Below are 16,887 nucleotides of genomic sequence, written 5' to 3' on the forward strand. Positions count from 1 at the left end.
ACTCACAACCCTAATCTCAGGGCGGACACTCTAACCGCAGGGCCACTGAGCTGGTTCTCACTGGTTTCTGACTGGTTTCTCTGTCTACGAAGCCCTCGTCTAAATTGTTCAAGGAACATATTTGTGATCTGAACTACAGCTGTCTTTATTCTCTAAGAGAACCTGTTTTCTCGTCGAAATGTCCTTAACACAGATGTATGTCCACTGTATATCTGCTAAGATTTGGCTGAACTTTTAGTCCAGCCTCCCTCAGCGTCAATCCGTGGTTCACGACATGGTGTCGACAGTGTTTCTTCTATGAGCACGTTCTCCTGCTTCAGGTCTTCCTCTTCCTCTACCTCCACATCGGCTTCTACCTCCTCCTCCTCCACCGTGGATTCCCCCTCTCACCCTCACTCTTCTTCTTCTGACTCCTTCCATTTTGGTTGAAGACAGGTGAACTCACCTGTTGCATTTGTATAGTGCTTAAACCTGATTGGTGTGAGTGTGTCTACAATTAAGCAATCATGTGTTTGTGCACCTGATGGCTGTATTTAACCAATTGGCTCATAGGTGTGGTGATTTGACAGTCAGTGCTTTGGAATAGCAAGGAAGTAACATCATGATATACTTCTGTGGCTAACGTATACAAGTGTGTTTAGTGTTTTGCAAATCACTGTGTGTATTGTTTTGCAAAAAGTGTGAGGCTGACATTGTGCTTATAGTGGTGCAAATCTGGGCTGATGTTTTGCTCCTTGAGTGTAAGGTTTTGATAATTGTGTAATACTTTAGATTTTAGTGTTTATGCAATCCATCGAAAAAAAACTATACAACACACGCCTACACTGTTAACACACTGCCCTCTAGTGGTGAAGAAAAGCAATGACACAATAAAACAGCCTAGGCCAACTACATTTTTAGGGTTAGGGTTTACATTTTTTACATTTAGCAGATGCTTTTATCTGATAGGACTTACATGCTAGGACCAAGTGCCATTGGCAGTTACAATGCTAGAGGAAGGAAAGACCACTTCCCTTCTTTTTCAATTATTAACAATAGAGGAACTGTACAGAGGGGGTGATGGGGGGTGAAGAGGTAGGAGGTCACTGCCTACAAAAGTAGAGTCCTCCACTCTTCATTTGGTTTTGTATGAATTCAGAATGTGGTCATAGTATCAACATAATACAGTGTGTTTGTATACAATAGATACAAGTATCTTCTCAAAAAATAATAAAGTTAAAATGTTTCACTTCAGAAAACAGTAAAATATGAACATCAGGCTCTAACTGTTTTAATTATTCAGGCTCTAACTGTCTACATTATTTCCAGTTTGATATCCGGACCAGGGTTAGGGTTAGGGTTGGGGTTAGGGTTGGGGTTGGGGTTGGGGTTAGGGTTAGGGTTGGGGTTGGGGTTAGGATCGTTCTTCTTCTTGACCGGCTTGTCCTTCAGGATCTTCCAGGTGAGCTTGTCGTAGAACCACTCCAGGTCCTGTGAGTCATCCGGCCACTGCAGGTACTCCTTCTTTTGTATGAAGCTTCTGATTGGCTCGTACTTCATCAGTTTATATGGAGGCATCTCCCCTACTACTACCAGGATCAGAAGGTCTCTGAGCTCCTCCAGCATCCTGCTCTGGGCCAGAGAAAAGGCTTCCAGGCACCAACCTGGAGGTAGTAATAACATTATACAATAACTCATCAATCATCATCATCATGAGATTTTTTGTATTGTATATCATTTATTATGATGTACTATATTACCGACCGTCCTTTAGGAACTCTTTAGACACGACACACACCGTCTTCCTGCTTCCCCAGACAGCATCTCTGATGTTGGCCAGGTGATCCTCGCCAGGCAGGAAGTCTCTGGCCTCAAAGCAGCAGCGGAGGATGTTGTGCTCAGCCAGCTGAGAGTCCAGCCTCTTCAGCAACGCAGCTTCCACCCACCTGTAGTCATTGTTGCTGAAGCACAAGTAGGCGTCATACTTCACATTGCCACCAGGGGGCGGCTCTCTTTTAGGGCCCTCCAGGACCCTGGCCTTCACTTTCTTGTAGGCGATGAAGAGGTGTCCACGGAGCCGGACGAAAACGATGGTGCAGATGGTGACAAGGATGAGGATAGTGGAGCAGGTGATGAAGATGGAGAAACGCAGCTCCTGCATGAGTCCCTCGTCATCCTTCTCACACAACGCCGTGCTGTAATTAGACAGGCGGACACCGTGGAGCTCTGAGGGGAACTCGCACTGGAACTCGTCAACGTCGCTCGAGGACGTCACGTTGGTGCCGTTCAGCCACGTCAAGAAGGGCAGCAGGTCGCAGTCGCAGTGGAACAGGTTGTTCCTCAGGCCGACAGTTCTGAGGAAACTGAACGTCCTGGGGTCAGGGGTCGCCAGGAAGTTGTAGGAGAGATCCACTGTAGTGAGACTCTCTGGGAAGATGTTTGGTTGGAGGTACGTCAAAGAGTTGAAGGAGATGTCCATGTCCACCAGAGAGGTGAGACCATTGAAGATACCCTCCGGGAGAGACTGAAGGGAGTTGGAGCGTAAACTCAGAATAATGAGCTGGTTGAGATTGTCAAACACGTCCAAGCATGTTCCCTGAGCCCATATCAGCTGCAAGTAGCTGCCGCTGAGATCCAGCAGTTTCAAACTATTCTGTGGCGGGATGGAAATGTTACGGTTCAGGGTGCACATCGTTATGAGATTTTCACCAAACCAGACAAGTTCAAGTTTATGGAATTTCGTTAATACTTTGGGATTTCGTTAAGACTTTGACTTAAGCTCCGCCCACTTTGACTTAAGCTCCGCCCACTTTGACACAAGCTCCGCCCACTTTGTCTTAAGCGCCGCCCACTTTGACTTAAGCTCCGCCCACTTTTACACAAGCTCCGCCCACTTTTACACAAGCTCCGCCCACTTTGATTTACGCTCCGCCCACTTTTACTTAAGCTCCGCCCGCTTTTACACAAGCTCCGCCCACTTTGACTTAAGCTCCGCCCACTTTGACACAAGCTCCGCCCACTTTGACTTAAGCTTACACGCACACGTACGTACGCACGCGCACGTACGCGCACACACACGCGCACACGCACACACATACACGCGCACGAACGCGCACGCGCGCGCACACACGAACACATACACGCGCACACTCACGCACGCGTGCACACGCGCGAACACACACGCGCACACGCACGCACACACACACGCACGCACACACGTACACACGCGCGCGCACACACACGCGCGCGCGCACACACGCGCACGCACGCGCACGTACACACACATGCGCACACCCGCGGGCGCGCGCACACACGCGCACACACACGCGCACACACACGCGCACACGTACGTGCGTGCGCGTGCGTGCGCGCGTGCGTGCGCGTGTGTGAGTACGTGTGTGTGCGTGTGCACGCGCGTATGTGTGTGTGCGTGTACGCGCGCGCACGCACGCGCACACACACGCGCACACGCACACACATACACGCACGCGCACGCGCACACACGAACGCATACACACGAACACATACACACGCACACTCACGCACCCGTACACACGCACGCACACGCGCACGCACACGCGCACGCACGCGCATACACGCGCATACACGCACGCACGCACACACGCACACACACGCACGCACACGTACACATGCACACACGCGCACACGCACACACACACGCGCACGCACGCGAACACACACGCACACACACGCACACACACGCGCACACGCACACACGCACACACGCGCGCACACACGCGCACACACGCGCACGTACACACACGCACGCGCACACCCGCGCGGGCACACGCACGCACACACGCACGCACACACGCGCACATGCACAGACACATGCAGCATCTACAACCAGCCGATCCCCTACGTGTGTGCGTGCGTGTGTGCGTGTGTGCGTGTGCGCATGTGTGCGTGTGTGTGCACGTGCGCGCGCGCGTGTGCGTGCGTACGAGCGTGCGCGCGTGCGCGTGTGTGCGTGTTCGTGCGCGTGTGTGTGTGGTTGTTGTGCCCACTTTGACTTAAGCTCCGCCCACTTTGACACAAGCTCCGCCCACTTTGACTTGCGTGCGCGTGCATGCGTGCGTACGAGCGTGCGCGTGTGCGTGCGCGTGCGTGTGTGTGTGCGCGCGTGTGTGGTTGTTGTGCCCACTTTGACTTAAGCTCCGCCCACTTTGACTTAAGCTCCGCCCACTTTGACTTAAGCTCCGCCCACTTTGACTTAAGCTCCGCCCACTTTGACACAAGCTCCGCCCACTTTGACTTAAGCTCCTCCCTTTGATTTAAGCTCCTCCCACTTTGACTTAAGATCCTCACACTTTGATTTAAGCTCCTCCCACTTAGACTTAAGCTCCGCCCACTTTGACTTAAGCTCCTCCCACTTTGATTTAAGCTCCTCCCACTTTGATTTAAGCTCCTCCCACTTTGATTTAAGCTCCTCCCACTTTGATTTAAGCCCCGCCCACTTTGATTTAAGCTCCTCCCACTTTGATTTAAGCTCCTCCCACTTTGATTTAAGCTCCGCCCACTTTGACTTAAGCTCCTCCCGCTTTGATTTAAGCTCCTCCCACTTTGACTTAAGCTCCTCCCACTTTGATTTAAGCTCCGCCCACTTTGAGTTAAGCGCAGCCCACTTTGACTTAAGCTCCTCCCACTTTGATTTAAGCTCCTCCCACTTAGACTTAAGCTCCGCCCACTTTGACTTAAGCTCCTCCCACTTTGATTTAAGCTCCTCCCACTTTGATTTAAGCTCCTCCCACTTAGACTTAAGCTCCGCCCACTTTGACTTAAGCTCCTCCTACTTTGATTTAAGCTCCTCCCACTTTGATTTAAGCTCCTCCCACTTTGATTTAAGCTCCGCCCACTTTGACTTAAGCTCCGCCCACTTTTACACAAGCTCCGCCCACTTTTACACAAGCTCCGCCCACTTTGATTTACGCTCCGCCCACTTTTACTTAAGCTCCGCCCGCTTTTACACAAGCTCCGCCCACTTTGACTTAAGCTCCGCCCACTTTGACACAAGCTCCGCCCACTTTGACTTAAGCTTACACGCACACGTACGTACGCACGCGCACGTACGCGCGCACACACACGCGCACACGCACACACATACACGCGCACGAACGCGCACGCGCGCGCACACACGAACACATACACGCGCACACTCACGCACGCGTGCACACGCGCGAACACACACGCGCACACGCACGCACACACACACGCACGCACACACGTACACGCGCGCGCACACACACGCGCGCGCGCACACACGCGCACGCACGCGCACGTACACACACATGCGCACACCCGCGGGCGCGCGCACACACGCGCACACGCACGCGCACACACGCGCACGTGTTTGTGCGTGCGCGCGCGTGCGTGCGCGTGTGTGAGTACGTGTGTGTGCGTGTGCACGCGCGTATGTGTGTGTGCGTGTACGCGCGCGCACGCACGCGCGCACACACGCACACACATACACGCACGCGCACGCGCACACACGAACGCATACACACGAACACATACACACGCACACTCACGCACCCGTACACACGCACGCACACGCGCACGTACGCGCACGCACGCGCGCACGCACGCGCATACACGCGCATACACGCACGCACGCACACGCGCACACACACGCACGCACACGTACACATGCACACACGCGCACACGCACACACACACGCGCACGCACGCGAACACACACGCACACACACGCACACACACGCGCACACGCACACACGCACACACGCGCGCACACACGCGCACACACGCGCACGTACACACACGCACGCGCACACCCGCGCGGGCACACGCACGCACACACGCACGCACACACGCGCACATGCACAGACACATGCAGCATCTACAACCAGCCGATCCCCTACGTGTGTGCGTGCGTGTGTGCGTGTGTGCGTGTGCGCATGTGTGCGTGTGTGTGCACGTGCGCGCGCGCGTGTGCGTGCGTACGAGCGTGCGCGCGTGCGCGTGTGTGCGTGTTCGTGCGCGTGTGTGTGTGGTTGTTGTGCCCACTTTGACTTAAGCTCCGCCCACTTTGACACAAGCTCCGCCCACTTTGACTTAAGCGCGCGTGCGCGTGCGCGTGCACGTGCGCGCGCGTGTGTGTGCGTGCGTACGTGTGTGTGTGCGTACGCGTGCGCGCGTGCGCGTGCATGCGTGCGTACGAGCGTGCGCGTGTGCGTGCGCGTGCGTGTGTGTGCGCGCGTGTGTGGTTGTTGTGCCCACTTTGACTTAAGCTCCGCCCACTTTGACTTAAGCTCCGCCCACTTTGACTTAAGCTCCGCCCACTTTGACTTAAGCTCCGCCCACTTTGACACAAGCTCCGCCCACTTTGACTTAAGCTCCTCCCTTTGATTTAAGCTCCTCCCACTTTGACTTAAGATCCTCACACTTTGATTTAAGCTCCTCCCACTTAGACTTAAGCTCCGCCCACTTTGACTTAAGCTCCTCCCACTTTGATTTAAGCTCCTCCCACTTTGATTTAAGCTCCTCCCACTTTGATTTAAGCTCCTCCCACTTTGATTTAAGCCCCGCCCACTTTGATTTAAGCTCCTCCCACTTTGATTTAAGCTCCTCCCACTTTGATTTAAGCTCCGCCCACTTTGACTTAAGCTCCTCCCGCTTTGATTTAAGCTCCTCCCACTTTGACTTAAGCTCCTCCCACTTTGATTTAAGCTCCGCCCACTTTGAGTTAAGCGCAGCCCACTTTGACTTAAGCTCCTCCCACTTTGATTTAAGCTCCTCCCACTTAGACTTAAGCTCCGCCCACTTTGACTTAAGCTCCTCCCACTTTGATTTAAGCTCCTCCCACTTTGATTTAAGCTCCTCCCACTTAGACTTAAGCTCCGCCCACTTTGACTTAAGCTCCTCCTACTTTGATTTAAGCTCCTCCCACTTTGATTTAAGCTCCTCCCACTTTGATTTAAGCTCCGCCCACTTTGACTTAAGCTCCTCCCACTTTGATTTAAGCTCCTCCCACTTTGATTTAAGCTCCTCCCGCTTTGATTTAAGCTCCTCCCACTTTGATTTAAGCTCCGCCCACTTTGACTTAAGCTCCTCCCACTTTGATTTAAGCTCCGCCCACTTTGACTTAAGCTCCTCCCACTTATACACAAGCTCCGCCCACTTTGACTTAAGCTCCGCCCACTTTGACACAAGCTCCCTCCGGGCTAGGTTAAAGGACTTTAGCTCAGCAACCGTAAGTGCCACAGACACGGTTCAGATATTTTCCGAATCGGCTCGGGCCCGCCGAACACATATTCGAGTCCCGACTCGGTTGCGGCGCCCCCTGTGGCCAGAATTCATAACTCCCCTCCTAGCTGTGAGCTAGAGGTCTGGTTTTCACATATGTCGAACATCTTGGTGAGACAAGTGTTTACCCAGAGTTTCGGCTTGATCGGCCATTCGTGGCCCAAACGGGGAGCTTTGACGTAAGTGCGAAATCCGTAATTAAAGGGGGCGCCACGGAGCGACCGTTTGAGCTAGCGCCTCGAAACTCGGGGCACGCAACCGGACCCCTGTGACGCTTCATCGTGCCGATTTTTGGGTGACTGGGACTTTCTGGCACCGATTTCTGTTTTTCATCCTAGGGTTTCATCCTAGGGTGCAACTGCGTACAGTCTAGGTAGGTCGTTTGTTGGCAAATGAAAGAAAATTGGAATTAATCAATTAAGCCACTCCCACTTTGACACAAGCTCCGCCCACTAAATGTCTAAGCCACTCCCACTCCCACTTAAGCTCCGCCCACTTTGACACAAGCTCCGCCCACTTTTGACACAAGCTCCGCCCACAATTTGAATTAATCAATTAAGCCACTCCCACTTAGACACAAGCTCCGCCCACTTTGATTTAAGCTCCACCCACTTTGACTTAAGCTCCTCCCACTTTGATTTAAGCTCCTCCCACTTTGATTTAAGCTCCGCCCACTTTGACTTAAGCTCCTCCCACTTTGATTTAAGCTCCGCCCACTTTGACTTAGGCTCCTCCCACTTTGATTTAAGCTCCTCCCACTTTGATTTAAGCTCCGCCCACTTTGACTTAAGCTCCTCCCTTTGATTTAAGCTCCTCCCACTTTGACTTAAGATCCTCACACTTTGATTTAAGCTCCTCCCACTTTGATTTAAGCTCCGCCCACTTTGACTTAAGCTCCGCCCACTTTGATTTAAGCTCCTCCCACTTTGATTTAAGCTCCTCCCACTTTGATATAAGCTCCTCCCACTTTGATTTAAGCTCCGCCCACTTTGACTTAAGCTCCGCCCACTTTGACTTAAGCTCCGCCCACTTTGACTTAAGCTCCTCCCACTTTGACTTAAGCTCCTCCCACTTTGATTTAAGCTCCTCCCACTTTGATTTAAGCTCCGTCCACTTTGACTTAAGCTCCGCCCACTTTGATCTAAGTGCCTCCCACTTTGACTTAAGCTCCGCCCACTTTGACTTAAGCTCCTCCCACTTTGATTTACGCTCCGCCACTTTGATTTAAGCTCCTCCCACTTTGATTTAAGCTCCGCCCACTTTGACTTAAGCTCCTCCCACTTTGACTTAAGCTCCTCCCACTTTGATTTAAGCTCCTCCCACTTAGACTTAAGCTCCGCCCACTTTGACTTAAGCTCCGCCCACTTTGACTTAAGCTCCGCCCACTTTGATTTAAGCTCCTCCCACTTTGACTTAAGCTCCGCCCACTTTGACTTAAGCTCAGCCCACTTTGACTTAAGCTCCTCCCACTTTGATTTAAGCTCCGCCCACTTTGACTTAAGCTCCGCCCACTTTGATTTAAGCTCCTCCCACTTTGATTTAAGCTCCGCCCACTTTGACTTAAGCTCCTCCCACTTTGATTTAAGCTCCTCCCACTTTGACTTAAGCTCCTCCCACTTTGATTTAAGCTCCGTCCGCTTTGACTTAAGCGCCGCCCACTTTGACTTAAGCTCCTCCCACTTTGATTTAAGCTCCTCCCACTTAGACTTAAGCTCCGCCCACTTTGACTTAAGCTCCTCCCACTTTGATTTAAGCTCCTCCCACTTTGATTTAAGCTCCTCCCACTTTGATTTAAGCTCTGCCCACTTTGACTTAAGCTCCTCCCACTTTGATTTAAGCTCCTCCCACTTTGACTTAAGCTCCTCCCACTTTGATCTAAGCTCCTCCCACTTTGATTTAAGCTCCTCCCACTTTGATTTAAACTCCGCCCACTTTGACTTAAGCTCCGCCCACTTTGCCACAAGCTCCGCCCACTTTGCCACAAGCTCCGCCCACTTTGACACAAGCTCCGCCCACTTTGACTTAAGCTCCGCCCACTTTGACTTAAGCTCCGCCCACTTTGACTTAAGCTCCGCCCACTTTGACACAAGCTCCGCCCACTTTGTCTTAAGCGCCGCCCACTTTGACACAAGCTCCGCCCACTTTGACACAAGCTCCGCCCACTTTTACGCAAGCTCCGCCCACTTTTACACAAGCTCCGCCCACTTTGACACAAGCTCCGCCCACTTTGACACAAGCTCCGCCCACTTTGACTTAAGCTCCGCCCACTTTGACACAAGCTCCGCCCACTTTGACAGCTCATTAACATACAGCTCATTAGCATGAAGCTCATTAGCATGAAGCTCATTAACATGAAGCTCATTAACATGAAGCTCATTAACATACAGCTCATTAACATACACACACACAGAAACACGTATACACACAGAGACACACACAGCTAATTAACATACAGCTCATTAACATACAGCTCATTAGCATGAATCTCATTAACATGAAGCTCATTAACATACAGCTCATTAACATACAGCTCATTAACATACACACACAGACACACGTATACACACACAGAGACACACACACAGCTAATTAACATACAGCTAATTAACATACAGCTCATTAGCATGAATCTCATTAACATACAGCTCATTAACATACAGCTCATTAACATACACACACAGACACACGTATACACACAGAGACACACACACAGCTAATTAACATACAGCTCATTAACATACAGCTCATTAGCATGAATCTCATTAACATGAAGCTCATTAACATACAGCTCATTAGCATGAAGCTCATTAGCATGAAGCTCATTAACATACAGCTCATAAACATATACACACGTATACACACAGAGACATTAGCATGAAGCTCATTAACATGAAGCTCATTAACATACAGCTCTTTAGCATGAAGCTCATTAGTATGAAGCTCATTAACATACAGCTCATTAACATACATAAACATACACATACATACACACATACTCATACACACACATACTCATATCCACATACTCATACACACACATCCACACTCATACACACACATCCACACACATATACACATACTCACACATCCACACACATACTCATACACACATCCACATATACACATCCACACACATCCACACTCATACACACACATCCACACACACTCATACAGCTCATTAACACATATATACACACACACATCCAGTCACACGGTGAGACACATTGAATGTAGACATCCAGTCACACACGCGCACAGACACGTCCAGCAGGTCTGATTATGGTCTGACTGGATTCGCCTCGAAGAGTAGATGTTCTTTGGTGTGTTTGGTGTCCAAAACGGTCATTGCATTCCCCCATAGAGACTCGGGCCGGTAGACGCACTGACACAGAAGAAGAAGAAAAAAAAAAAAAAAAAAAATATTTTGAGGCGGGATTTTTCAAAAATATATTTTCAAAAGGGAAAATTCCTCTCTCTCTCTCTCTCTCTCTGGACTGAGCCCAGGAATTATTTGCCGCTGCGCATGCCTTTTTTTTTTTCCTTCCTGTTTGTCCTTCACATTGAAAAGTGCAAATTGACCTGCCCGCCTGGGATTCGAACCCAGGACTACAAAGTCTACCTTGCGGCAGACTTACACACTGAGCTAACGAGCCAGTCATACAAACATATAAAAAAAAAAAATCTCGACATATACTGGCCAGTGTGGAATCGCGGACATTGGCTGTCAGAGAATAGAATCCTATTATCCGATTCCTCTCTTCCTCTAGAATGACCTGTCGTCATTGTCGTTGTCTCCGTGTGTCTGTGTGTGTCTGTCTTTATTGAAATTCACAAGAAATGATGGAACACGGCTCCACGCGGGCCTCGATACTAGGTGGCTGCACGTCTCTCTCTCTGTCTGTGTGAGGGACTTCCGCATTAGCGGTGTTAGCTTAGCAATCTCGTTGTGTTTTAACTTCAGTTTAACATGACTTCCCGTAAAAATGGGAGCACCATATTAAATATTTGTACTAATAACAACATGCACCCATAATGTTTTACGGTAAAAAAAAATGCCAAACAGTTTTAGGTACACTACACGTTTAGAATTTAACAAAACAAACAACTAATAACAGAACATCACTTTCGCTGGCCTATGAGAATATGCACCAGTCCTATGACGAGGTGGACCGTTGGATCCAGAAGGATCTGAACCATCTCCATCGCCGGGACCATCTTCATCACAATGGACTCCTTGGTGCTGTTTGGCTGGGAGCTCAACGTCCTGGAGTCACCATCTCAGTAGTCCGTTGACTATGTGGTACACTATGGCGTGGCCTATCACCTCGCCACAGAGCCTGACCGTGAGCGGAAGGTGGTCTTCTTCCTCAGCAGGGTCGGCTCCACCATCGCCATGGCAGCGCTGACCAATTTCGTGGTGGGGGCGATGATGATGCCCTCCGCCTAGACCCAGCTGGGCACCTTCATGATGCTGATCATGTGCATCAGCTGAGCCTTCACAACCTTCTTTTTCCAATGCCCGTGCTGCTGCCTGGAGCCAATGTGCCTGCTTTCACCATAGATTCAAAACCCTCCTCTGAAAGCTTATGAAAGCTTATGTTGACTATAAAGAGAACATTTAAGAGACTTATATAAAGGACATTATAAACCATAGTGTCAATCCGTCAAGTTATCGTGTCCAGTGTACCAGTGTCTCTGTTTGGGATATGACTGACCAAGTGCCTAAATGTCTATCATGTATAGTTATGACATTATACGGTTTGTTCTGTGTTTCCTTTTTGTACTCAGACAATGGTATTTTGTTGGTGTCACAGATTTTATTTTGATTAAACAGTAAAAATACAGTCTGTCTATGAAGTAAGTAAGTAGCCTTGAGAACCGATGGTTCTTGAGCCTAATGGCCCGTAGGGCAGGAGCCTATCTCTTGTTTACATAGCGTGAGGCGGCTTGATGTACAAGTACACCCCCTGGACATGACGCTGGTATGTCGCTGGGTCTTACCCCCAATCCAACCCTTAATGCTGAGTGCCAAGCAGGGAGGCATCGGGTACCATTTTTATAGTCTTTGGTATGACTCGGTTGGGGATCGAACTCACAACCCTAATCTCAGGGCGGACACTCTAACCGCAGGGCCACTGAGCTGGTTCTCACTGGTTTCTGACTGGTTTCTCTGTCTACGAAGCCCTCGTCTAAATTGTTCAAGGAACATATTTGTGATCTGAACTACAGCTGTCTTTATTCTCTAAGAGAACCTGTTTTCTCGTCGAAATGTCCTTAACACAGATGTATGTCCACTGTATATCTGCTAAGATTTGGCTGAACTTTTAGTCCAGCCTCCCTCAGCGTCAATCTGTGGTTCACGACATGGTCAACTAGTGTTTCTTCTATGAGCACGTTCTCCTGCTTCAGGTCTTCCTCTTCCTCTACCTCCACATCGGCTTCTACCTCCTCCTCCTCCTCCACTGTGGATTCCCCCTCTCACCCTCACTCTTCTTCTTCTGACTCCTTCCATTTTGGTTGAAGACAGGTGAACTCACCTGTTGCATTTGTATAGTGCTTAAACCTGATTGGTGTGTCTACAATTAAGCAATCATGTGTTTGTGCACCTGATGGCTGTATTTAACCAATTGGCTCATAGGTGTGGTGATTTGAGGGTCAGTGCTTTGGAATGGCAAGGAAGTAACATCATGATATACTTCTGTGGCTAACGTATACAAGTGTGTTTAGTGTTTTGCAAAAAGTGTGAGGCTGACATTGTGCTTATAGTGGTGCAAATCTGGGCTGATGTTTTGCTCCTTGAGTGTAAGGTTTTGATAATTGTGTAATACTTTAGATTTTAGTGTTTATGCAATCCATCGAAAAAAACTATACAACACACGCCTACACTGTTAACACACTGCCCTCTAGTGGTGAAGAAAAGCAATGACACAATAAAACAGCCTAGGCCAACTAAATTTTTAGGGTTAGGGTTTACATTTTTTACATTTAGCAGATGCTTTTATCTGATAGGACTTACATGCTAGGACCAAGTGCCATTGGCAGTTACAATGCTAGAGGAAGGAAAGACCACTTCCCTTCTTTTTCAATTATTAACAATAGAGGAACTGTACAGAGGGGGTGATGGGGGGTGAAGAGGTAGGAGGTCACTGCCTACAGGCCGCAACAAAAGTAGAGTCCTCCACTCTTCATTTGGTTTTGTGTGAATTCAGAATGTGGTCATAGTATCAACATAATACAGTGTGTTTGTATACAATAGATAAAAGTATCTTCTCAAAAAATAATAAAGTTAAAATGTTTCACTTCAGAAAACAGTAAACTATGAACATCAGGCTCTAACTGTTTTAATTATTCAGGCTCTAACTGTCTACATTATTTCCAGTTTGATATCCGGACCAGGGTTAGGGTTAGGGTTGGGGTTAGCGTTGGGGTTAGGGTTAGGGTTAGGGTTGGGGTTGGGGTTAGGATCGTTCTTCTTCTTGACCGGCTTGTCCTTCAGGATCTTCCAGGTGAGCTTGTCGTAGAACCACTCCAGGTCCTGTGAGTCATCCGGCCACTGCAGGTACTCCTTCTTTTGTATGAAGCTTCTGATTGGCTCGTACTTCATCAGTTCATATGGAGGCATCTCCCCTACTACTACCAGGATCAGAAGGTCTCTGAGCTCCTCCAGCATCCTGCTCTGGGCCAGAGAAAAGGCTTCTAGGCACCAACCTGGAGGTAGTAATAATATTATACAATAACTCATCAATCATCATCATCATGAGATTTTTTGTATTGTATATCATTTATTATGATGTACTATATTACCAACCGTCCTTTAGGAACTCTTTAGACACGACACACACCGTCTTCCTGCTTCCCCAGACAGCGTCTCTGATGTTGGCCAGGTGATCCTCGCCAGGCAGGAAGTCTCTGGCCTCAAAGCAGCAGCGGAGGATGTTGTGCTCAGCCAGCTGAGAGTCCAGCCTCTTCAGCAACGCAGCTTCCACCCACCTGTAGTCATTGTTGCTGAAGCACAAGTAGGCGTCATACTTCACATTGCCACCAGGGGGCGGCTCTCTTTTAGGGCCCTCCAGGACCCTGGCCTTCACTTTCTTGTAGGCGATGAAGAGGTGTCCACGGAGCCGGACGAAAACGATGGTGCAGATGGTGACAAGGATGAGGATAGTGGAGCAGGTGATGAAGATGGAGAAACGTAGCTCCTGCATGAGTCCCTCGTCATCCTTCTCACACAACGCCGTGCTGTAATTAGACAGGCGGACACCGTGGAGCTCTGAGGGGAACTCGCACTGGAACTCGTCAACGTCGCTCGAGGACGTCACGTTGGTGCCGTTCAGCCACGTCAAGAAGGGCAGCAGGTCGCAGTCGCAGTGGAACAGGTTGTTCCTCAGGCCGACAGTTCTGAGGAAACTGAACGTCCTGGGGTCAGGGGTCGCCAGGAAGTTGTAGGAGAGATCCACTGTAGTGAGACTCTCTGGGAAGATGTTTGGTTGGAGGTACGTCAAAGAGTTGAAAGAGATGTCCATGTCCACCAGAGAGGTGAGACCATTGAAGATACCCTCCGGGAGAGACTGAAGGGAGTTGGAGCGTAAACTCAGAATAATGAGCTGGTTGAGATTGTCAAACACGTCCAAGCATGTTCCCTGAGCCCATATCAGCTGCAAGTAGCTGCCGCTGAGATCCAGCAGTTTCAAACTATTCTGTGGCGGGATGGAAATGTTACGGTTCAGGGTGCACATCGTTATGAGATTTTCACCAAACCAGACAAGTTCAAGTTTATGGAATTTCGTTAAAATGGTGTATAAGTCCTCAAAATTACGTAGCCTGTTGGTTTGAACATTGATTATAATACTGTTGCTAGCAAAGCCTGTAAGGCCAGAAAGTGATGTTAACTTATTATCATCCAAATGAATTACTTGCAGGTTTGGTAGTGGTGCAATTGTACCTAGTTTGCGAATAGAGTTCCCTGTAAGATCAAGGGCTAGCAGACTGGAAACTCCAGTGAATGCTTGATATCCCAAAGCACCAATATGGTTGTAGGACAAATCTAGCACTAAAATATTAGGTAGATTGAGAAATGAATCTCTGCGAATCTCTCCTATGAGATTGTATGACAGGTTTAGCTTTTGTAAATTTTCTAAACCAAGAAATGCATTTCGATCAATCTCGTTAATAGAGTTATAGGCCAATGTAATTTCTTTTGCCTCTCTCAGCAGACTGAATACAGCATATTGTAAAGCAAATATAAAGCATTTAGACAGATCTAAAGTCTTGACAGCACTATTCTTCAGACCCTCAAATGTCTGCTTGTCAGGATCTTTCATGTTGCTGAATGAAAATGATTTGCCCATGGTGTTGGATCCCAGAATAAGATTGTCAATTTTGGTCCCTTCGATTGCTTTGAAAAACAGTCTGGCCTTGTCCACAGTGAGTCCATTTTGGGACAAGACCAGAGTCCCGAAGGACATGTTCCTGAAGGGGTTTCCACATATTTCCCACATATTTTCAGTCATATCAGTCATGCGGCTGATGGTGGAATCCATCTTGAGCAGCTGAAAGTGTTTGCCCTGAAATCCAACCAAATCTGCCTCGCATACACTATCTATCCTGTTTAAAGAAATGTTTAACTCCTGGAACCCGGTCATGTTCTGAAAGAACAATGCCGGTCGGATTCTTTTAACCATGTTACCGTATAGATCAAGCGTCTCCAAGGACAACAGGGGCTGAAGATAGTTACCTTCCAGTACAGACTCCCTCAGGTCACATGTAAACAGAGAGAGTGTCCTCAGGTTGGACAATCCCACAAATGCATCAGGCTCAATCTGTAAACCTTTGTTATTATCCAAGTAAAGCACAGTCAAGTTTCCCAGATTGCGAAAGGTGTTATTCCTTATGACAAGCCCAGAGACGTGCTGCCACCCCAGATCCAACTCCTGCAGCCCCTCCAGGGCCAGGAAAGAGTCCTCTTTGAGCTCACGGATGTAGTTGAAACTTATATAGATATGGGTAATGTACTGAGGCAGTGCTGGGACCTGGGAGAGAGACTTATGGCTGCAGTCTGCTATGTGGCCGTATATCAGGCATCTTGGAGTGCACAGCGCCACATGTAGGTAGACTACTCCAAGGACATACAGGATGAAAAGGTTCCTCATCTTTCCCCCTAATGAAAAGAGAATTACAACAAATTGTCTAAAGATTATAGGATGAAAATTGTGAATTAGATTCCCTTTCTCATATGGGATAATGAACATTGCCATGACTTGACTTGACATATAGGCTTAACTATTGGACTTTTGTCTTGGGAATTTCCCAGACCCTCATGTGTGTTTGCCCTGTATAGTCCATAGTCCACTGGTTCTATGAAACCTTTATTTGTGTGTGCTGAATGCAGCCTTATTCAAGTTAGGGGCTGTTAAGTACAGCTTAGGGGGCTGTTTGTATTGTGAATCAATACAACCCCGCTGAGGTCTACAATATGTGAGCTATACAAAACCACAATATTAATTCATGTATTCATTTGTAGTAGTAGCCTATTTAGGCCTATAGAATCCTAACTGTCGGTTAGACCTACATTTGGTCAATGCAACAGGTGCCCAATTGATATGATTCTTATAGACTAGAATAGTG

General features: G+C 48.6%; 1 protein-coding gene across 1 annotated transcript; it reads right to left on the minus strand.

Annotated features, from left to right (window-relative positions):
- Positions 1 to 11,583: 11,583 nt before the first annotated feature.
- LOC308150248 (toll-like receptor 5) lies at positions 11,584 to 16,412 on the minus strand (the record flags this gene model as incomplete). The annotated part of the gene is made up of 3 exons (XM_080523099.1): positions 11,584 to 11,706; positions 13,745 to 13,971; positions 14,072 to 16,412. 3 exons carry the CDS (start codon positions 16,410 to 16,412, stop codon positions 11,584 to 11,586), a joined length of 2,691 nt encoding a protein of 896 aa, XP_080379225.1.
- Positions 16,413 to 16,887: the final 475 nt, after the last annotated feature.

This window comes from Nansenia antarctica, assembly GCF_963989245.1.
Source record: "Nansenia antarctica genome assembly, chromosome: 1".
NCBI classification, from domain to species: Eukaryota; Metazoa; Chordata; class Actinopteri; order Argentiniformes; family Microstomatidae; genus Nansenia; species Nansenia antarctica.